The following is a 14464-nucleotide window of genomic DNA, read 5'->3' as shown; positions in this document are numbered from 1 at the left end:
CACCCGAAACATCTTGATCGGGACCTCAGATCAAAATCCTTCCTTCATCAAAGTTGTTCGTCTCTGTCTTTTCTATTGGACCTCCAAATTTCAGCCTTATTGGAGTGGTTTTGAGACCTGTACATCATTTGAAGTGGGAGTTGTTCAGCATGCTGGTTCCTGTGCAGATCAGCCTGCTTGCACACCCCGAAACATCTTGATAGGGATCTCAGATCAAAATCCTTCCTTCATCAAAGTTGTTCATCTCTGTCTCTTCTATCTGACCTCAAAATTTCAGCCTCATCGGAGTTGTTTTGGGACCTGAACTATTCCGTCAAAAAGAAAGCAGCACCTCCTGTCGAGTCCCTACGCAGCAGCTGCCGAGACGCTGCGCAGCAGCTGCCGAGAAGCTGCGCAGCAGCTGCCGAGTCACCTGCCATTCCGGCAACTTTCCGACACTTTTCCGGCAACTTTTGGGCAACTTTTTCGGTCGTTTCCGACAACACTATTTCAAGGTATTATTTACTAAAAGTTCCCGCTTTTGAGATTTTATTTATTTTTCTCCTCCTTTTTCTTTTTGGGAACTTGCAATTAAAAGGCGGAATTATAGAATTCACGCTAAACGAACTAAGAGCGTTCGTAGTCAATGAACTAAGAGTGTTCATAATATTCGGACTAAGAGCGTCCGCAAGCATCGATTTATGACCCTATTAAACATCATTGTTTCGGTCTAATCCAAATATTCTTGGAAATTGATTTCTTAGTAGCATAGCTCGGAAATCTTATTATTTTAGTTTTTCGTGGAAGTTTTAAACTCCGAAACTAATACATCTTTTTCTTCTTATATTTCAAGGATGTCGAATGAACCTAGACTCGATTTTCAAATCCTTGACTCAACTGGTTCGGATTACCATAGTTGGAAAACCGACGTTGAAAACCATCTCACATCAAAAGGGATATTGCCCATAATCCAGGCACCAAATGCAGGCCTTGTGTTCCAACGAACACCCATAAAACATGCACAAGCAATTATCTTGATGCGACGCCATATGGACAAAGCACTCAGATTGGAGTATATGTCCATCAAAGATGCAAGGGACCTATGGGTAGCGCTAGAAGAGCGCTTTGATAATATCCAAGATTCCCTCCTCCCTGACTTGAAGGTTCAATGGAACAATTTACGCTTCTCCGACTTCAAGTCTGTTGCTGAATACAATTCAGAAGCTCTTCGGCTAAGTGCCATGCTGAAGTTCTGTGAAAAACCTCTCACAGAAGAAGAGCTAATTGAGAAGACTCTCTCCACCTTCCCCGTCGCAGCAATTATACTATCAAAGCAATATCGCACTGAATATAATGCTGGACGACTTACGAAGTTCAATGAGCTTATCAATATTTTGTCGGTAGATGAGAAGCACGACAATATCCTTGTAAAGAATTATAATTCAAGGCCCGTAGGAACCAAAAGCGTTCGTGAGGCGAATTATAATGCACCCAAGAAAGGGCGCAAGGAGCGGTACCCTACTAATAAGGGGCATGTATACCCTAACAAGGGACATGACGGACGCATGGGTCCATACAACCGCCCCAATAAGGAAGGAAACCGCAACTTTGGAGCGGGCACACGTGGTGGCAAATCCACACGTGGGAGAGGAGAATATAACAACACCATGGGCCGTAACACTTTGGGCCGTGGAGGTCGCATAATACGCCGTGGAAGTAGCAGCAACAACCCGCCTAGGGAATATCCACAACGTGCACCTCAAATAAAGAAAGTCAACCACAATGACGTGTGTCATAGGTGTGGATCAATCGAGCATTGGTTTAAGCAATGCCAAGCAAGTACACAACTAGCTGCACGCTACAAGGAGTACAGGGAAATGAGGGAGCAAGAAGCTCACCTTGCTGAAGAAGATGATGGTGAAGATGTTATTCTCACCATAAAAGACTTCAAAGCTGAAAATGAAGAGCACGAGGATGCCGCAGACTTTGATTAAAATAGTCTTTTCTATTTTCCAATAAAACGGCAAATGTGCCTTAGTCAAATAACAATTGTATTGACTCTTTCTTATGTGGCGTACTCAATGAAGTATGATGTCTAGGCAAGTATTTGAGATCATGGTACTTAAGCGAGCCTCGCTCCACCAACATCTCTATACTTACCTGGTCATATTTTATTGAAATTACCAAACGGATTGAGCAATTACAATTTGTATAAAGTTTGATTTTATATTGGAATAAACTTTGGAAACTTTGATGTAATCATTGACTATTTTCCCTATTAATAAAGTATCGCATTATCAATGTCATTGACATATGTTAATATTCCGAACTTTATTTTTTCAGTATGTCTTCGGGAGAATTGGAATGCCTTCTAGATAGTGGCACCACACATACTATATTACGACATAGGCAATTATTCTTATGGATGACGCCTAGTCAATCTTCAGTGACCACGATGGCAGGACCATCTCAATTGATTCATGGTCGTGGACCAGCTCAATTTCTATTGCCGAATGGCACAAATATTAATGTCGCCGAAGCTTTATATGCTCCAAGGGCTGGAAGAACCCTATTAAGTTTTAAAGATATAAGAGCCAATGATTTTCATGTGAAAACACATTGTGAGAATGGACAAGAGTTCCTTTACATTACCTCTAATAACTACGGAAATACACGAGTATTAGAGAAACTCATGTGTCGCTCTAGTGGATTGTACGCAACCACTATTAGAGTCATTGAATCCAACCATGTCATGAATGAAAATTTATGGGATTCCGACACATACAGGCTTTGGCACGACCGTTTGGGACACCCAGGTCGTGATATGATGATCCGTATATTAAAAACTTCACACGGACATCCATTCTTTAAAACAAAAAGGAATACGAACCAAAAAGAGGTTCAAAGAATTACTTCTAAAGCATATCATTCGTTTTGCAAAGCTTGCTCTTTAGCAAAAGTAGGATCGAGACCATCCTATGCAAAAGACATTAAAGAAAATATACCATTCTTGCAAAGAATACAAGGTGATATCTGTGGACCTATCCATCCAACTTGCGGACCATTTAGATATTTTATGGTGTTGGTTGATGCATCGACACGTTGGTCACATGTCGTGCTCTTATCCACAAGAAATGCTGCATTTGCTAAACTCCTAGCACAAATCATTAAGTTAAGGGCTCACCACCCTGATCATCCTATTAAGTCAATTCGTCTTGACAATGCTGGGGAGTTTACATCAAAAACTTTTGATGATTATTGCATGTCCATTGGGATCGAGGTTGAACACCCTGTCCCTCATGTACATACCCAAAATGGTCTCGCAGAAGCTGCCATTAAAAGACTTCAAATGGTTGCTAGGGCATTGGTTATGCGCACCAATCTCCCTATTTCTGCTTGGGGCTATGCAATATTACATGCAGCTGTGCTTATTCGTCTAAGGCCCACTGCCACCCAACCTTTTTCTGCATCCCAGATGGTGACTGGGTATGAGCCTAATGTCTCACATTTACGCATATTTGGGTGTGCAGTCTATGTGCCAATTGCGCCACCACAGCGCACTAAAATGGGTCCTCAAAGACGATTAGGCCTTTATGTTGGCTATGACTCTCCAACCATAATCCGCTACATAGAACCCTTGACAGGTGATCTATTTACCGCTAGATTTGCGGATTGTCACTTTGATGAGACAGTCTTCCCGTCTTTAGGGGGAGACATGAACATAACTAATGTTCAACAAAAAGGACAGGAATTGTCGTGGTTTGTCCCCACTTTGTCTCATCTTGATCCCCGAACCGCACAATCTGAAAAAGAAGTGCAGAGAATTCTCGATCTTCAGAACGTAGCAGAATCGATGCCTGATGCGTTTTCTGATATCGCTAAAGTGACAAGATCACACATACCTGCTGCAAATATACCTGCAAGGATTGATGTCCCTAAAAGACATAATGCCATCTCAAGAATACATGAGAATGGCGCCAACGTTCCCTCTATGGGTAACACATTGGCTAGGCCCACGGCTCCTGCCAGGAAGCACGGGAGACCTATAGGTTCGATGGATTCTCGCCCAAGAAAGAAGGCGAGTTTGGCACAAAATAATCCATTAATCATAGATATGAATAATCCATCCCACGAGAATATTCCGGATTATGGTTATGTCCAAGAGACACCATTGGGGGACGCTCCAATGTCAGAACCAACTCCAGAGAATAGAGAAATCTCCATAAATTACAATAGTGTACATGAGATGATGGATAGAAATTCTATGGCAATTGATGATGCGTTTGCATATCATGTTGCAAAAGGAATCATAGAATATGATGATATCGAACCTCGCTCTGTTGAAGAATGTCAACGAAGAGCGGATTTGCCTAAATGGAAAAATGCGATCCAGGCTGAATTGGATTCACTAACAAAGAGACAGGTATTTGGATCTATAATGCTGACACCACCAAATATAAAGCCTGTTGGCCATAAATGGGTCTTTGTTAGAAAACGTAATGAGAAAAATGAGGTGATGAGATATAAAGCCCGCCTCGTGGCACAAGGTTTCTCACAACGCCCTGGAATCGACTACGAGGAGACATACTCTCCCGTAATGGACATTATAACGTTCCGCTACCTTGTCAGTTTGGTAGTTTCCGAAAAACTTGACATGCAGCTGATGGATGTAATTACAGCATATCTCTATGGGGATCTAGATTCAGAGATATATATGAAGGTTCCGGATGGACTTCAATTACCAAAATCAAGTGGCTCTAAACCACGGAGCGCGTTTTCAATAAAATTAAGACGCTCACTATATGGATTGAAACAATCCGGACGGATATGGTATAACCGTCTAAGTGACTACTTGATTGGAAAGGGATATATTAACAATGAAATATGCCCTTGCGTGTTCATTAAAAGAACAAGTTCCGGATTTGCAATTGTAGCAGTTTATGTCGATGACATGAACCTAATTGGAACTCTAAATGAGTTAAAGGAAACTGCTAAATATTTGGAATCCGAGTTTGCGATGAAAGATCTTGGGAAAACACGGTTTTGCCTCGGAATAGAACTCGAGCACCGTAGTGATGGGATTATGATCCATCATTCAGCATATACTCAAAAATTACTAAGGCGCTTTAATGAAGATAAAGCAAAGCCTGTAAGTACTCCCATGATCGGCCGAAGTCTTGAGCCCACAAAAGATCCATTTCGTCCAAGGGATGAGGACGAAGAATTATTAGAGGCTGAAGTACCCTATCTAAGTGCGATAGGCGCATTATTGTATTTAGCACAATGCACAAGACCAGATATCTCATTCGCAGTGAACTTGTTAGCTCGACATAGTTCTGCGCCAACACGCCGCCATTGGATTGGCATAAAGACAATCTTTCGATACTTAAAAGGTACGATTGATATGGGCTTGTTTTATCCCTACAGAGAGAAAATGAAAGACGGAAGATTGGGATCAGACCCTATGAGGCAAAAAGCCACCTTCCGTAATACAGACGCCGGCAACACCATCCATGGTGACCGACGTTCTCCTCCTCCCCTCCATCAAAATAAAAATAATGTTTTGATGGGCTTTGCTGATGCAGGGTATCTCTCTGACCCTCATAAAGGTCGCTCCCAAACAGGTTATGTCTTTACCATGGGAAGCACGGCGATATCTTGGAGATCTACAAAACAGACACTTGTCGCTACTTCCTCAAATCATGCAGAGATTATTGCTCTACATGAAGCTGTGCGTGAATGCATATGGCTAAGGTCTATAAATAGACACATTCGAGGAACTTGTGGTTTGAAGTTTACCACAGATAAACCTACATGCATTTACGAAGATAATGCAGCTTGTATTGAGCAAATGAAATTAGGTTTTATCAAGGGTGACAATACTAAACATATATCACCGAAATTCTTCTACAATCAGCAACAACAAACACTTCTAAACATTGAAGTAAATCAAATCCGATCAGAGGATAATGTAGCGGACTTATTTACTAAGTCGTTACCAAAACCCCCTTTCGAGAAACATGTGAAGAGTATCGGATTAAGAAGATTATCCGAACTCTCATGATCTTCAGGGGGAGTCTAAATCAGGGGGAGTATCTGGAAACAGACTCCACACTCAAAGCGCGTTGCACTCTTTTTCTCCTTCGACCAAGGTTGTTTTTTCCCACAGGGTTTTATTACTTGGCAAGGTTTTTAATGAGGCAATTTCGAAGCGCACGACTTAGACAAATACTATCAACATGAAATATCCAAGGGGGAGTGTTGTAGTATATATGAAACATGTTGTATTGTTCATAGTATAAAATGTCTATGTCATGTATAAGATAGGTATTTTAGGTATAGTGACTTATGAGTCAAGCTTTATGCCAATGGGGAACAAGTGTGGCAATCATCATCATCACAATTAACCACAATGTGAAGCTGCAAATGAAGAAGCCACAAGATGAGGTTACAATTGAAGATGCCATCAAGTTGTATCATTAATTACTTCAAAATGTATCCCTATAAATACCTCATTTGAATGAAATGAAAGACACACTTGAATCTCTGTTCTCTCTCTCTCTCTCTCTTAAATTTACATTGTCCTTAAACACAAGGAAAATATAAGAGATGTATATTAAAATAGAAGAATTGTATTCATTTGTGCCTCAACCTTTTGGAGGTTATGTCTTGCTAGGAAGTTTCTCAGCAAAAAGATAAACTTGATTAGTGGCCTTGACCCCCAATTTAGCGCTGTTAAGTGAGAAACAAATCAAATCAAACAAAGTCTAAATATTAATAGAAAATCAATCCAACTTCTCAGCACGAACAAATTTGCTAAAATTAAAATAAAAGCAAACCGATCAATTAGAAATATGTAAGCATAGAAGCAGTGCTCAGAGCCTCAGACAGAACAATATTTTGAAACGCAATAAAAATATAATCAGAGAAGCAAATGGGTCAACAAAGGAATATAAATGTGTATAAGGTAACAAATCAGGTATTTGAGCGAAGGAGTAAGTACTTTAAAGCTCACCAGCGTTGTCGTGACTTTTGCTGAGAAGATCGAGGAGTGAACATTGAGGTCCCTTTGAGCGAAGGAAATTCTAAATTGGTAGGAATTGGCAATAAAGGGGACTAGAAAAATGCCACATCCCCATGGCTTGCTGAATAATCATTAGTTCTTACGTTAGGTATTCCATTGGCCTGAGATGTTTCCTAGCTAGTTAGACTGGATCAAGTTTGATCAAATAGTTCTTCAAGAAGATGTTACTCCATCACCAAACTTTATTTGTTAGACACTACCAACGTGATGAAAAGCAACTTGAAAAAACAGAGAAACAAATCCATCAAGGAGTTTGGGACTAGAAACATTGAAGTAAATATTGCAATGAGATTATAAATCAGCTGCCAACATACCAAAGCTTAGCAAAAACTCTGAAACAGAAATAAGCTCTAGCTGTGGTAGACTCTACTCCCGGCTCCAGCTAAAAAAGCTTCCTTAAAAAGGTCCAAGACTCCAAAACCATATCGACCACGGCCTTCAGACATAAACCCACTAATATGGGAAGCAAGCTGTAATATTTCATCATCGCCTGGTTCAAAGCCACTACAATTACTGACCTCAAAACCCACAAGTTGCTTGCAGCCAGTAGTGTAACAAGACCATCCCGGCCAGTCAATGTAAGACTCTGAAATACTTAAGCACTTGAGATCTGGCATCAAATTCACAATTGTCACTGCCAGAGCTACACCAAAATGGACCTCACAAATTCGTAAACTCCGCAAATCCTTGCAGTGAATACCAATCTGTACCAGGATTTTCTCCAAAAATTTTCACACATGGAACTATCCAAATCCAACAATGCCTCAAAATGTCTACTCGACTAATGTTGTCTTCCTCTGCTCCAGAATTTTGTCCCAGTTGCCTTCCAAAGACAAGCACCTAGAAACCTACACTTTCTTTATCACTTCTAGAATAAGTTGCGAATGCTTGAAAATCACCAAATCATCCGGAAAACTCAAAAATCTAAGGGGTCTAGGGTACACATTCGAAACATATTTCAACCTTTATTCCGTAAATAACTCAGATAGCTTGAGTTCTTGAGCACTTCAATTGCAGCGTTAACTACCAACTTTACCAAAGCGTACGTGATGGAGAAACGAGTCCTGTCGATCCCATATTCATCTATATACACACTTACCATAAAAAGGGCCAAAACTCTGAGGTTCAGGTTGTTCGACATTAAAATCATCAATGAACAGAGGAGAAGGGTCAGGTTTTGGAAAACGCAGAGATTGCCAGCATATAGGGTTAAGACTTGTCGTATACCAGGACTTGCATACAAAAGGGATAGCCAAAAGCAGCGACTCTAATCCGACTCTTCCGAACACGTTGGTTAAGCAATCCAGGTCTAACTCCTCCCATCTTCGTTCATCCAAACACATTGGGATTGTGCTGAGTGGAAACCCAAGTCCTTTGACAAATTACGTGCAAGGACTGATCGACTAGGAAAAGAATGGAGAGAGGAGTAAGGTTGGACCTTTTCTTGTGAATGAGAAATGCGAATAGGGCTATGTGCTTAATCCTCGAGCCTGAGAATATGAGTGGATTGAATTGGGCTTTGTGAGCTGATCCAGGGCCAGTCCAGTAAAGCTTTGGTCGTTAGGAACTAGCATCTGGTCAGTGATAGTTGTACAGACCCTCTTTTTCAGTAATATTTGAGGGACTAGGCCCATCAATAATGGATTCTCCGTGCATTTTTAGAGGCCCATATCATACTTTTCTTCTCCTCACCCTATTTTAATTCATCCCCAATTCTAATTGCGGCCCTGTGTCCAGTCTTCACTCCTCGAATTTCCCTGATTTCCACCCAAACACAAAACCCGATTTCCTCTCTAACACTTAACCCGATTTGCACTTTTCAACTGGGTTCTGTTTGTTTGTGTTGAACCGTTAGTACTCTGGGCATGCATAGAATCTATGAGTCACTTTTGGTAGAGTCATATGGCTTTTGAAATACTGGGATTGAGGCCTAGCTAGCAACTGTTGCCGAGTCTTCTTTTCATTAATGTTATGTCAGGTGTATCTGTGTCAATTGTTCATGATTTAGTAGCTATCTAAGTGGTTTGGAAATCATTTGTGTTGTATCTGGTTGAGAGATTGTTGGAGTCATAGTGCGTAAGTTTCGGACGCTAATGGTTCAATTGTTGGTGCTGCACTTTGGTATCAGAACTATGGAGAATATTTATCAAAGAGATTCGTGGGAGATGTGTCTGGTTGTTTTGTTTCTAAGTGGGGTGCACGGCTTGGTTGACGTGGTTGGTTCCTGATTTCCTGCAATGGAATGATTCATTTACATGTTGTTGGCGTACGTATTATGAAAGGTGGGAGACTTGGTAATAGAGTAGTACCAAAGGTTGTGCCTTCTGAAGATCGTTGCTGGGCAATCTCTCTGTTTCCATGCTGGATTTGTCAATGAATGGACTGTGATTCACAAGCAGCTACTCCATCTTTATCAAATCACTCAATTGACCTCAGCAAAACCATGAAGAATGACTTGACATCACGGAATAACATGTCAATGTTGGCTGCTCGATCAGGTGGTGGTTAATGCTTATGTGGTGTGCATTTATTCTGAATTTCTGATGGTGGAGGTGTAGTGAGACAAGAAGCGAGGACATTTTTTTTGCTTCTTCTCTACAGTTATATGTACATATAACCCCTTAAGAAATGTTTCAGAGTATCGACAGTCGGTAATGTTCCTGAACACGCTGAGATCTCCTAGTTGCCGATGTCTGGCTATATGTTCACAAGTCAAAGAAAAGATCAGAGGGAGACCGAGGTTGCCGGTCTCTGGCTCTTCGATGCCTAAATCAGTATCGGTTGACGATTTTGACAAGATGACAGTACAGGAAAAGGCAGAGTTTGGACTGACCTAGTTTGGCCACATATGAGCCTTTTTATATTGCTTCTAGGGACTTGTTGGCCTGGTGTCTTCGATGTGGGAAAGTAGGTTCCTCTTTTGAATTTTTTGGCGGTGTGTGAACCAAGCCATTGTTTGATTTGGTTCAGCCACTGTATTGGTCCCGTGGGTCCTCCGAGCCTGTGGTGCCGGTGACCAGCATCTGTACATGGTATGAACAAGAAATGTATTCATGCATCGCATATTTAGTTTGCAGGATCGCTTTTTTGTTTCCTGCATTCCAATTTTTAGATAGAGGATTAACTACAATGGTGAGTCCAATGTATTTATGCATATTGTAACTATCTAATTGCTTATAATTGCAATCCCTTCATTCTTCTAAAAATAAAAAATAAAAGCAAATTAGTCAAATTTAGAAGTTAATAATATTTAACTACCCGAAAGAGTCTAAATATCATTTCATTGTACACAAAGGCTAATGAGGTTCTGTGATTGATCAATCAAGATCATCAAATGTTTACCTGGTCAGTTACTGACCAAAAATATCTTACTCAACTACTTTTGGATGTAAATCCACCGGGTGAAATAATTATTTTTAAGTTGAGTTTTATTTTCTACCGTTAAATTTACATCAAACGGTAATTGAATATAATTTTTATGATCAGTTACTGATCAAGTGAACATTACTGTCAAGATAGATTATTCAGACTATTTGAGCCAATAGTGAGCCACACGAGTTCCGTTGCACCACAACTAGATCCACAAGTACATCCTAGGGCTTCCTGCCTCGCGCGTCTTTACAAGATTATTGCCTTGATTAAGGCCTCCGGCGACCATTTTGTAGCAATATTACCACAGTCATCGTCCCACAAACTGATTTGTGTACTCTTGAGCCTACGTACGGACACCGGCCTGTCACTAGCACTCCAACAGTACTAGTGCATAAATCAATCCAAGATTACTACCTAACCTCTTAAAAAAAAAAAAAAGGACTCCAAGTTGAGTTTGATTGAAGATCTTAACGGAGGAGACACAATTGAAATTAGTACACACACACTCCCAAATGTGATTAATAATGCATTTGTACGTCTGTTTAGATAAGTAACATGACTCATATGTCATGAACATGTACTACTGGATTTCAAAACATTAGTTCTGATGATGAGCAAATCAATTATGTGTACGTAGTTGACTTTCAATATCATTTTCTTGTTGTTTTCTTCTGGTGTGATCTAATAATGGAGATTACATATCTTGGTTGACGGCCGGGGAGAACTAATTAACTGTTCTCAGCATTGGCCAACCTTCTTAAACAAACAAACTATAATTTATATATGCATGTACGTTCTGCAAGGTTCATGCAACTAAACTCCTTCAAATTAATACATTTTGTTGATATATAAATAGGTACTCTAATTTTAATAGTTTATGTAGAAGCCAACATTTAAACAAGAAGAGGATGTGCCCTCTCCATTTTCAGATACAGGAGGTGGTTGTGCTTGTAAAATTGTTGATTCTAAAGACCTTTGACTAATGTTTTAGGCTCTTAGAAAGATAACCACCCGGCCCAGAGGTGTTGAACATAACTTGAGGGCGTTCAACATACTCGAGAGGATTCGAACACTCCTACTCTCTTTGGGACATTAAGTGCATACATCGTTATCTATTGGAGAAATTGACATGCAATTGACATCTTCCTTCAGCTTCTTGCTCTTCTCCATCTGTTTCTATTTTGTGGCCATGGTTCAGTTTAGTCTTAAAACGGCAAATAGCTAGATATTGAGGGTGACATGTTGACTTTGGACGGAGCTGAATGGTTCTACTTTCCTTGCGTCCCTCTTCTAGATTATCTTCTCTTTTGAATTTTGTACACCTAGAGGAATGTCCTAAGAAAAAAATACCATTGGACTTGGTAAAGGAGAAAGAAGTTGAAAAATATATTTTCGCGTACACATTTTCTTGTCACATAGTAATTTTGGATGAGATTAGTCAATCGTCATATGAATAATGGAGGAGGTTTTTTCAACAAATCATACCATCATATGTTTCAATGCCTTTTGGTTTTGCATTAACAAACCCAATCAACCCCATAAATTTCATTGTTGAATATTTGATATCTTTGTTCTTCTAGTAGCTTATTGTTGACGTTACCAAACCCTTGATGTGTCCCTAAAAAAAAGCCCCATTTGCAAATTTTATAACGTGAGCAGATGGCAACGATACCCTTTTCACGTTTTTTTAATTAAGCAGAAGCTTCTTTCAGTCTACAGATTCAGCCCGCCATTAGAAGCTTCTCAAATTTCCAGTCTTTTATATGTTATTGTATGTTAAAGCTCCTAATAAGCTAGGCGTGTTGATTTTTATACCTATTCTTATTTTTTTGATTAATTGCATGGGTACCAAGAAATCTTCAAAACCTTTCGAAGCTTGTATATATATATATATAGGAGGAAGTACCATTTTGAACATCACCACCACCACCTATTGTCCTATTCTCTAGCTTCTATCAGATTATTCAATCTCTCTCTCTCTCTCTCTGAAACTAAGACCGAAACAAATGGCTTTCTCTAAATCCATGGCTTTGTTAGCTACTCTTCTTGTTCTGCTACCCATGGCTACTTACGCTGTGGACTGGCCAGATATTTCTCCTACTATTGCCGGTAAGTACTGAGCTTCATCCTCGATCTGCTGTACCGAGACATATACAGCAAAAATATCGAAACATATACCTGCAAACATTTTAGTTTCTTTCTTCTTATTTATCTTCTTGTTGGATCTCAATTTGCAGATGAAATATGTAAACAAGTTGAGTGTGGAAAAGGAAATTGCAGCTTCGACACCAGTGAGCCATTAGGCTATACCTGCGAGTGCGACCAAGGATGGAAGCGAACCGCTGAAGGCAACGATAATCTTAAGTTTCTCCCTTGTGTCATCCCTAACTGTAAGTACTTTTTTTCCTTTCGATAAATAGAGGATTAGGTGATATTAGCTCCCTTCTAAAAGCTAGCTTCTTATCTTTACACATTTTTCATGGTTCTTCAGGCACACTGGAATACAACGGTTGCCAAGCACCTCCTAAAGTTCCTGATTACACAGAAGTCCCACGCAACTTATCTGCTTTCGATCGTAAGTACACAAAACCAAAAAAACCAACGGTTTGTTCGGTCTTTTATCGATCAACTCGTTAATTTCTCTGTGCTTTTATGTGTAGCTTGCTACTGGGTTTACTGTGGAGAAGGTACATGCGTCAAGAACTCTACCTATCTATACACACCAGAGTGTAAATGCAACTCAGGGGCTACTAATCTTCTTGGCGTCAGTGTATTCCCCTGCTACAACGAATGTAAGACACACTAAACTCCTATTTTCATTGAAACAGTGTTGAACAAACCAAGATTGACGATGGAGAAACTAACAGGAACTAGCTCTGTTTACTTTCTTCTTCTGCAGGCACACTTCAACCTGACTGTGCTGCCCTTGGAATCAAGGTTGCAGATTCGACTAGTACCTCTCCCGATGGAACGACGACTGACAGTAATAAAGGTGAGATTGATTGTCCAGAAAACACCAATATTTGATGTCTATTTGTGTGGTTGTCTACTAAATACTAATTAATTTTAATTTCAACGTATGCTAATTAATGAACTAAGAAGGTAGCACTCCCAGATAAAACTATAAGGATAGGGTACTACTGAGCAAGAAAACTTATAATACACGAAAAAAGACCTCTTGGTGTCTTCAATGTGGTTTAGGCAGGCCAAACCCATCTCCTTAAAAATAATAGTTTGTAAAAGTCTATTCTTGAAGAGTTGCTGGGGATTTAAGGGTTAAGACTTGGTCAAGGATTTGAGGCTTTAAAACTTCACATCTCTACGCAATTGACTTTAAAAAAGGCATCATCATATACCAAACATTTCACAGAAGCAAAAATGCATTAGACTTGGTACACGTGTTCATATTTTCTGTTCAATAATTGTAGGCACACAATATATTGATACATTACTCGTTTGTTCTTGTTTTTCAGCTGCCGACTTCATGCCAGGCAAATTCCAGTTGATGACTATAGTAATGGTGTCTGTGGGTATGATGCTGTGAAAGTAGGGTTCATAATCATGCCATACAAGAGATAGCGCCTTACATTTGTTCAAGTTTCATCGTACATGAGTTTGATATACTTTAGATTAATTTGATTGTTGAAAAATTCCTTGATTTTCCCCCTGTTTTTCATTTTGTGTAAGTCAGTTTGTATCAATAAGTAAAAAACACGGTCATACTCAGATGATTGTCATACATATGTATAAACATTCCTTCCTATACTTTGGAACAGTGTTATGAGTACAGGCTTTCCTTCTTTATCTTTCTTCTCTAATTCAAGCAAAGCAAGTAAAATGATGCGAATTAACTTCAAGAAAATAGTAAAGTAACTGTTGATGTCATAATTTGATTCGACAAATACTTTTGACTTTTCAACCCATTCCACGTGGTACGCGTTGAAATGTCAAAGAGTCTACGTAGCACTGTGACCTTTCAACGCACTTAAACCTTTCATCAAGAAAGAAAAGATAACTCTAAGATGGAAA

General features: G+C 39.7%; 2 protein-coding genes across 2 annotated transcripts; both read left to right on the top strand.

Moving 5' to 3' along the window:
• The first annotated feature begins 38 nt into the window (after positions 1-38).
• LOC112195200 lies at positions 39-2038 on the top strand. Its single transcript, XM_024335567.2, has 2 exons — positions 39-494; positions 833-2038. The coding sequence occupies exon 2, from the start codon at positions 834-836 to the stop codon at positions 1971-1973; it is 1140 nt and encodes a 379-aa protein (XP_024191335.1). The 5' UTR covers positions 39-494; position 833; the 3' UTR covers positions 1974-2038.
• A 10305-nt stretch (positions 2039-12343) lies between these two features.
• Positions 12344-14222, top strand: LOC112195201. Its single transcript, XM_024335569.2, has 6 exons — positions 12344-12544; positions 12673-12825; positions 12927-13010; positions 13096-13227; positions 13335-13427; positions 13909-14222. The coding sequence occupies exons 1-6, from the start codon at positions 12442-12444 to the stop codon at positions 13977-13979; spliced, it is 636 nt and encodes a 211-aa protein (XP_024191337.1). The 5' UTR covers positions 12344-12441; the 3' UTR covers positions 13980-14222.
• The last annotated feature ends 242 nt before the right edge of the window (positions 14223-14464 follow it).

The sequence above is a fragment of the Rosa chinensis genome, chromosome 3 (assembly GCF_002994745.2).
Source record: "Rosa chinensis cultivar Old Blush chromosome 3, RchiOBHm-V2, whole genome shotgun sequence".
Classification (NCBI taxonomy): Eukaryota; Viridiplantae; Streptophyta; class Magnoliopsida; order Rosales; family Rosaceae; genus Rosa; species Rosa chinensis.
The sequence above is the reverse complement of the archived record's forward strand: the minus strand, read 5'-3'. Positions and strand labels throughout refer to the sequence as shown.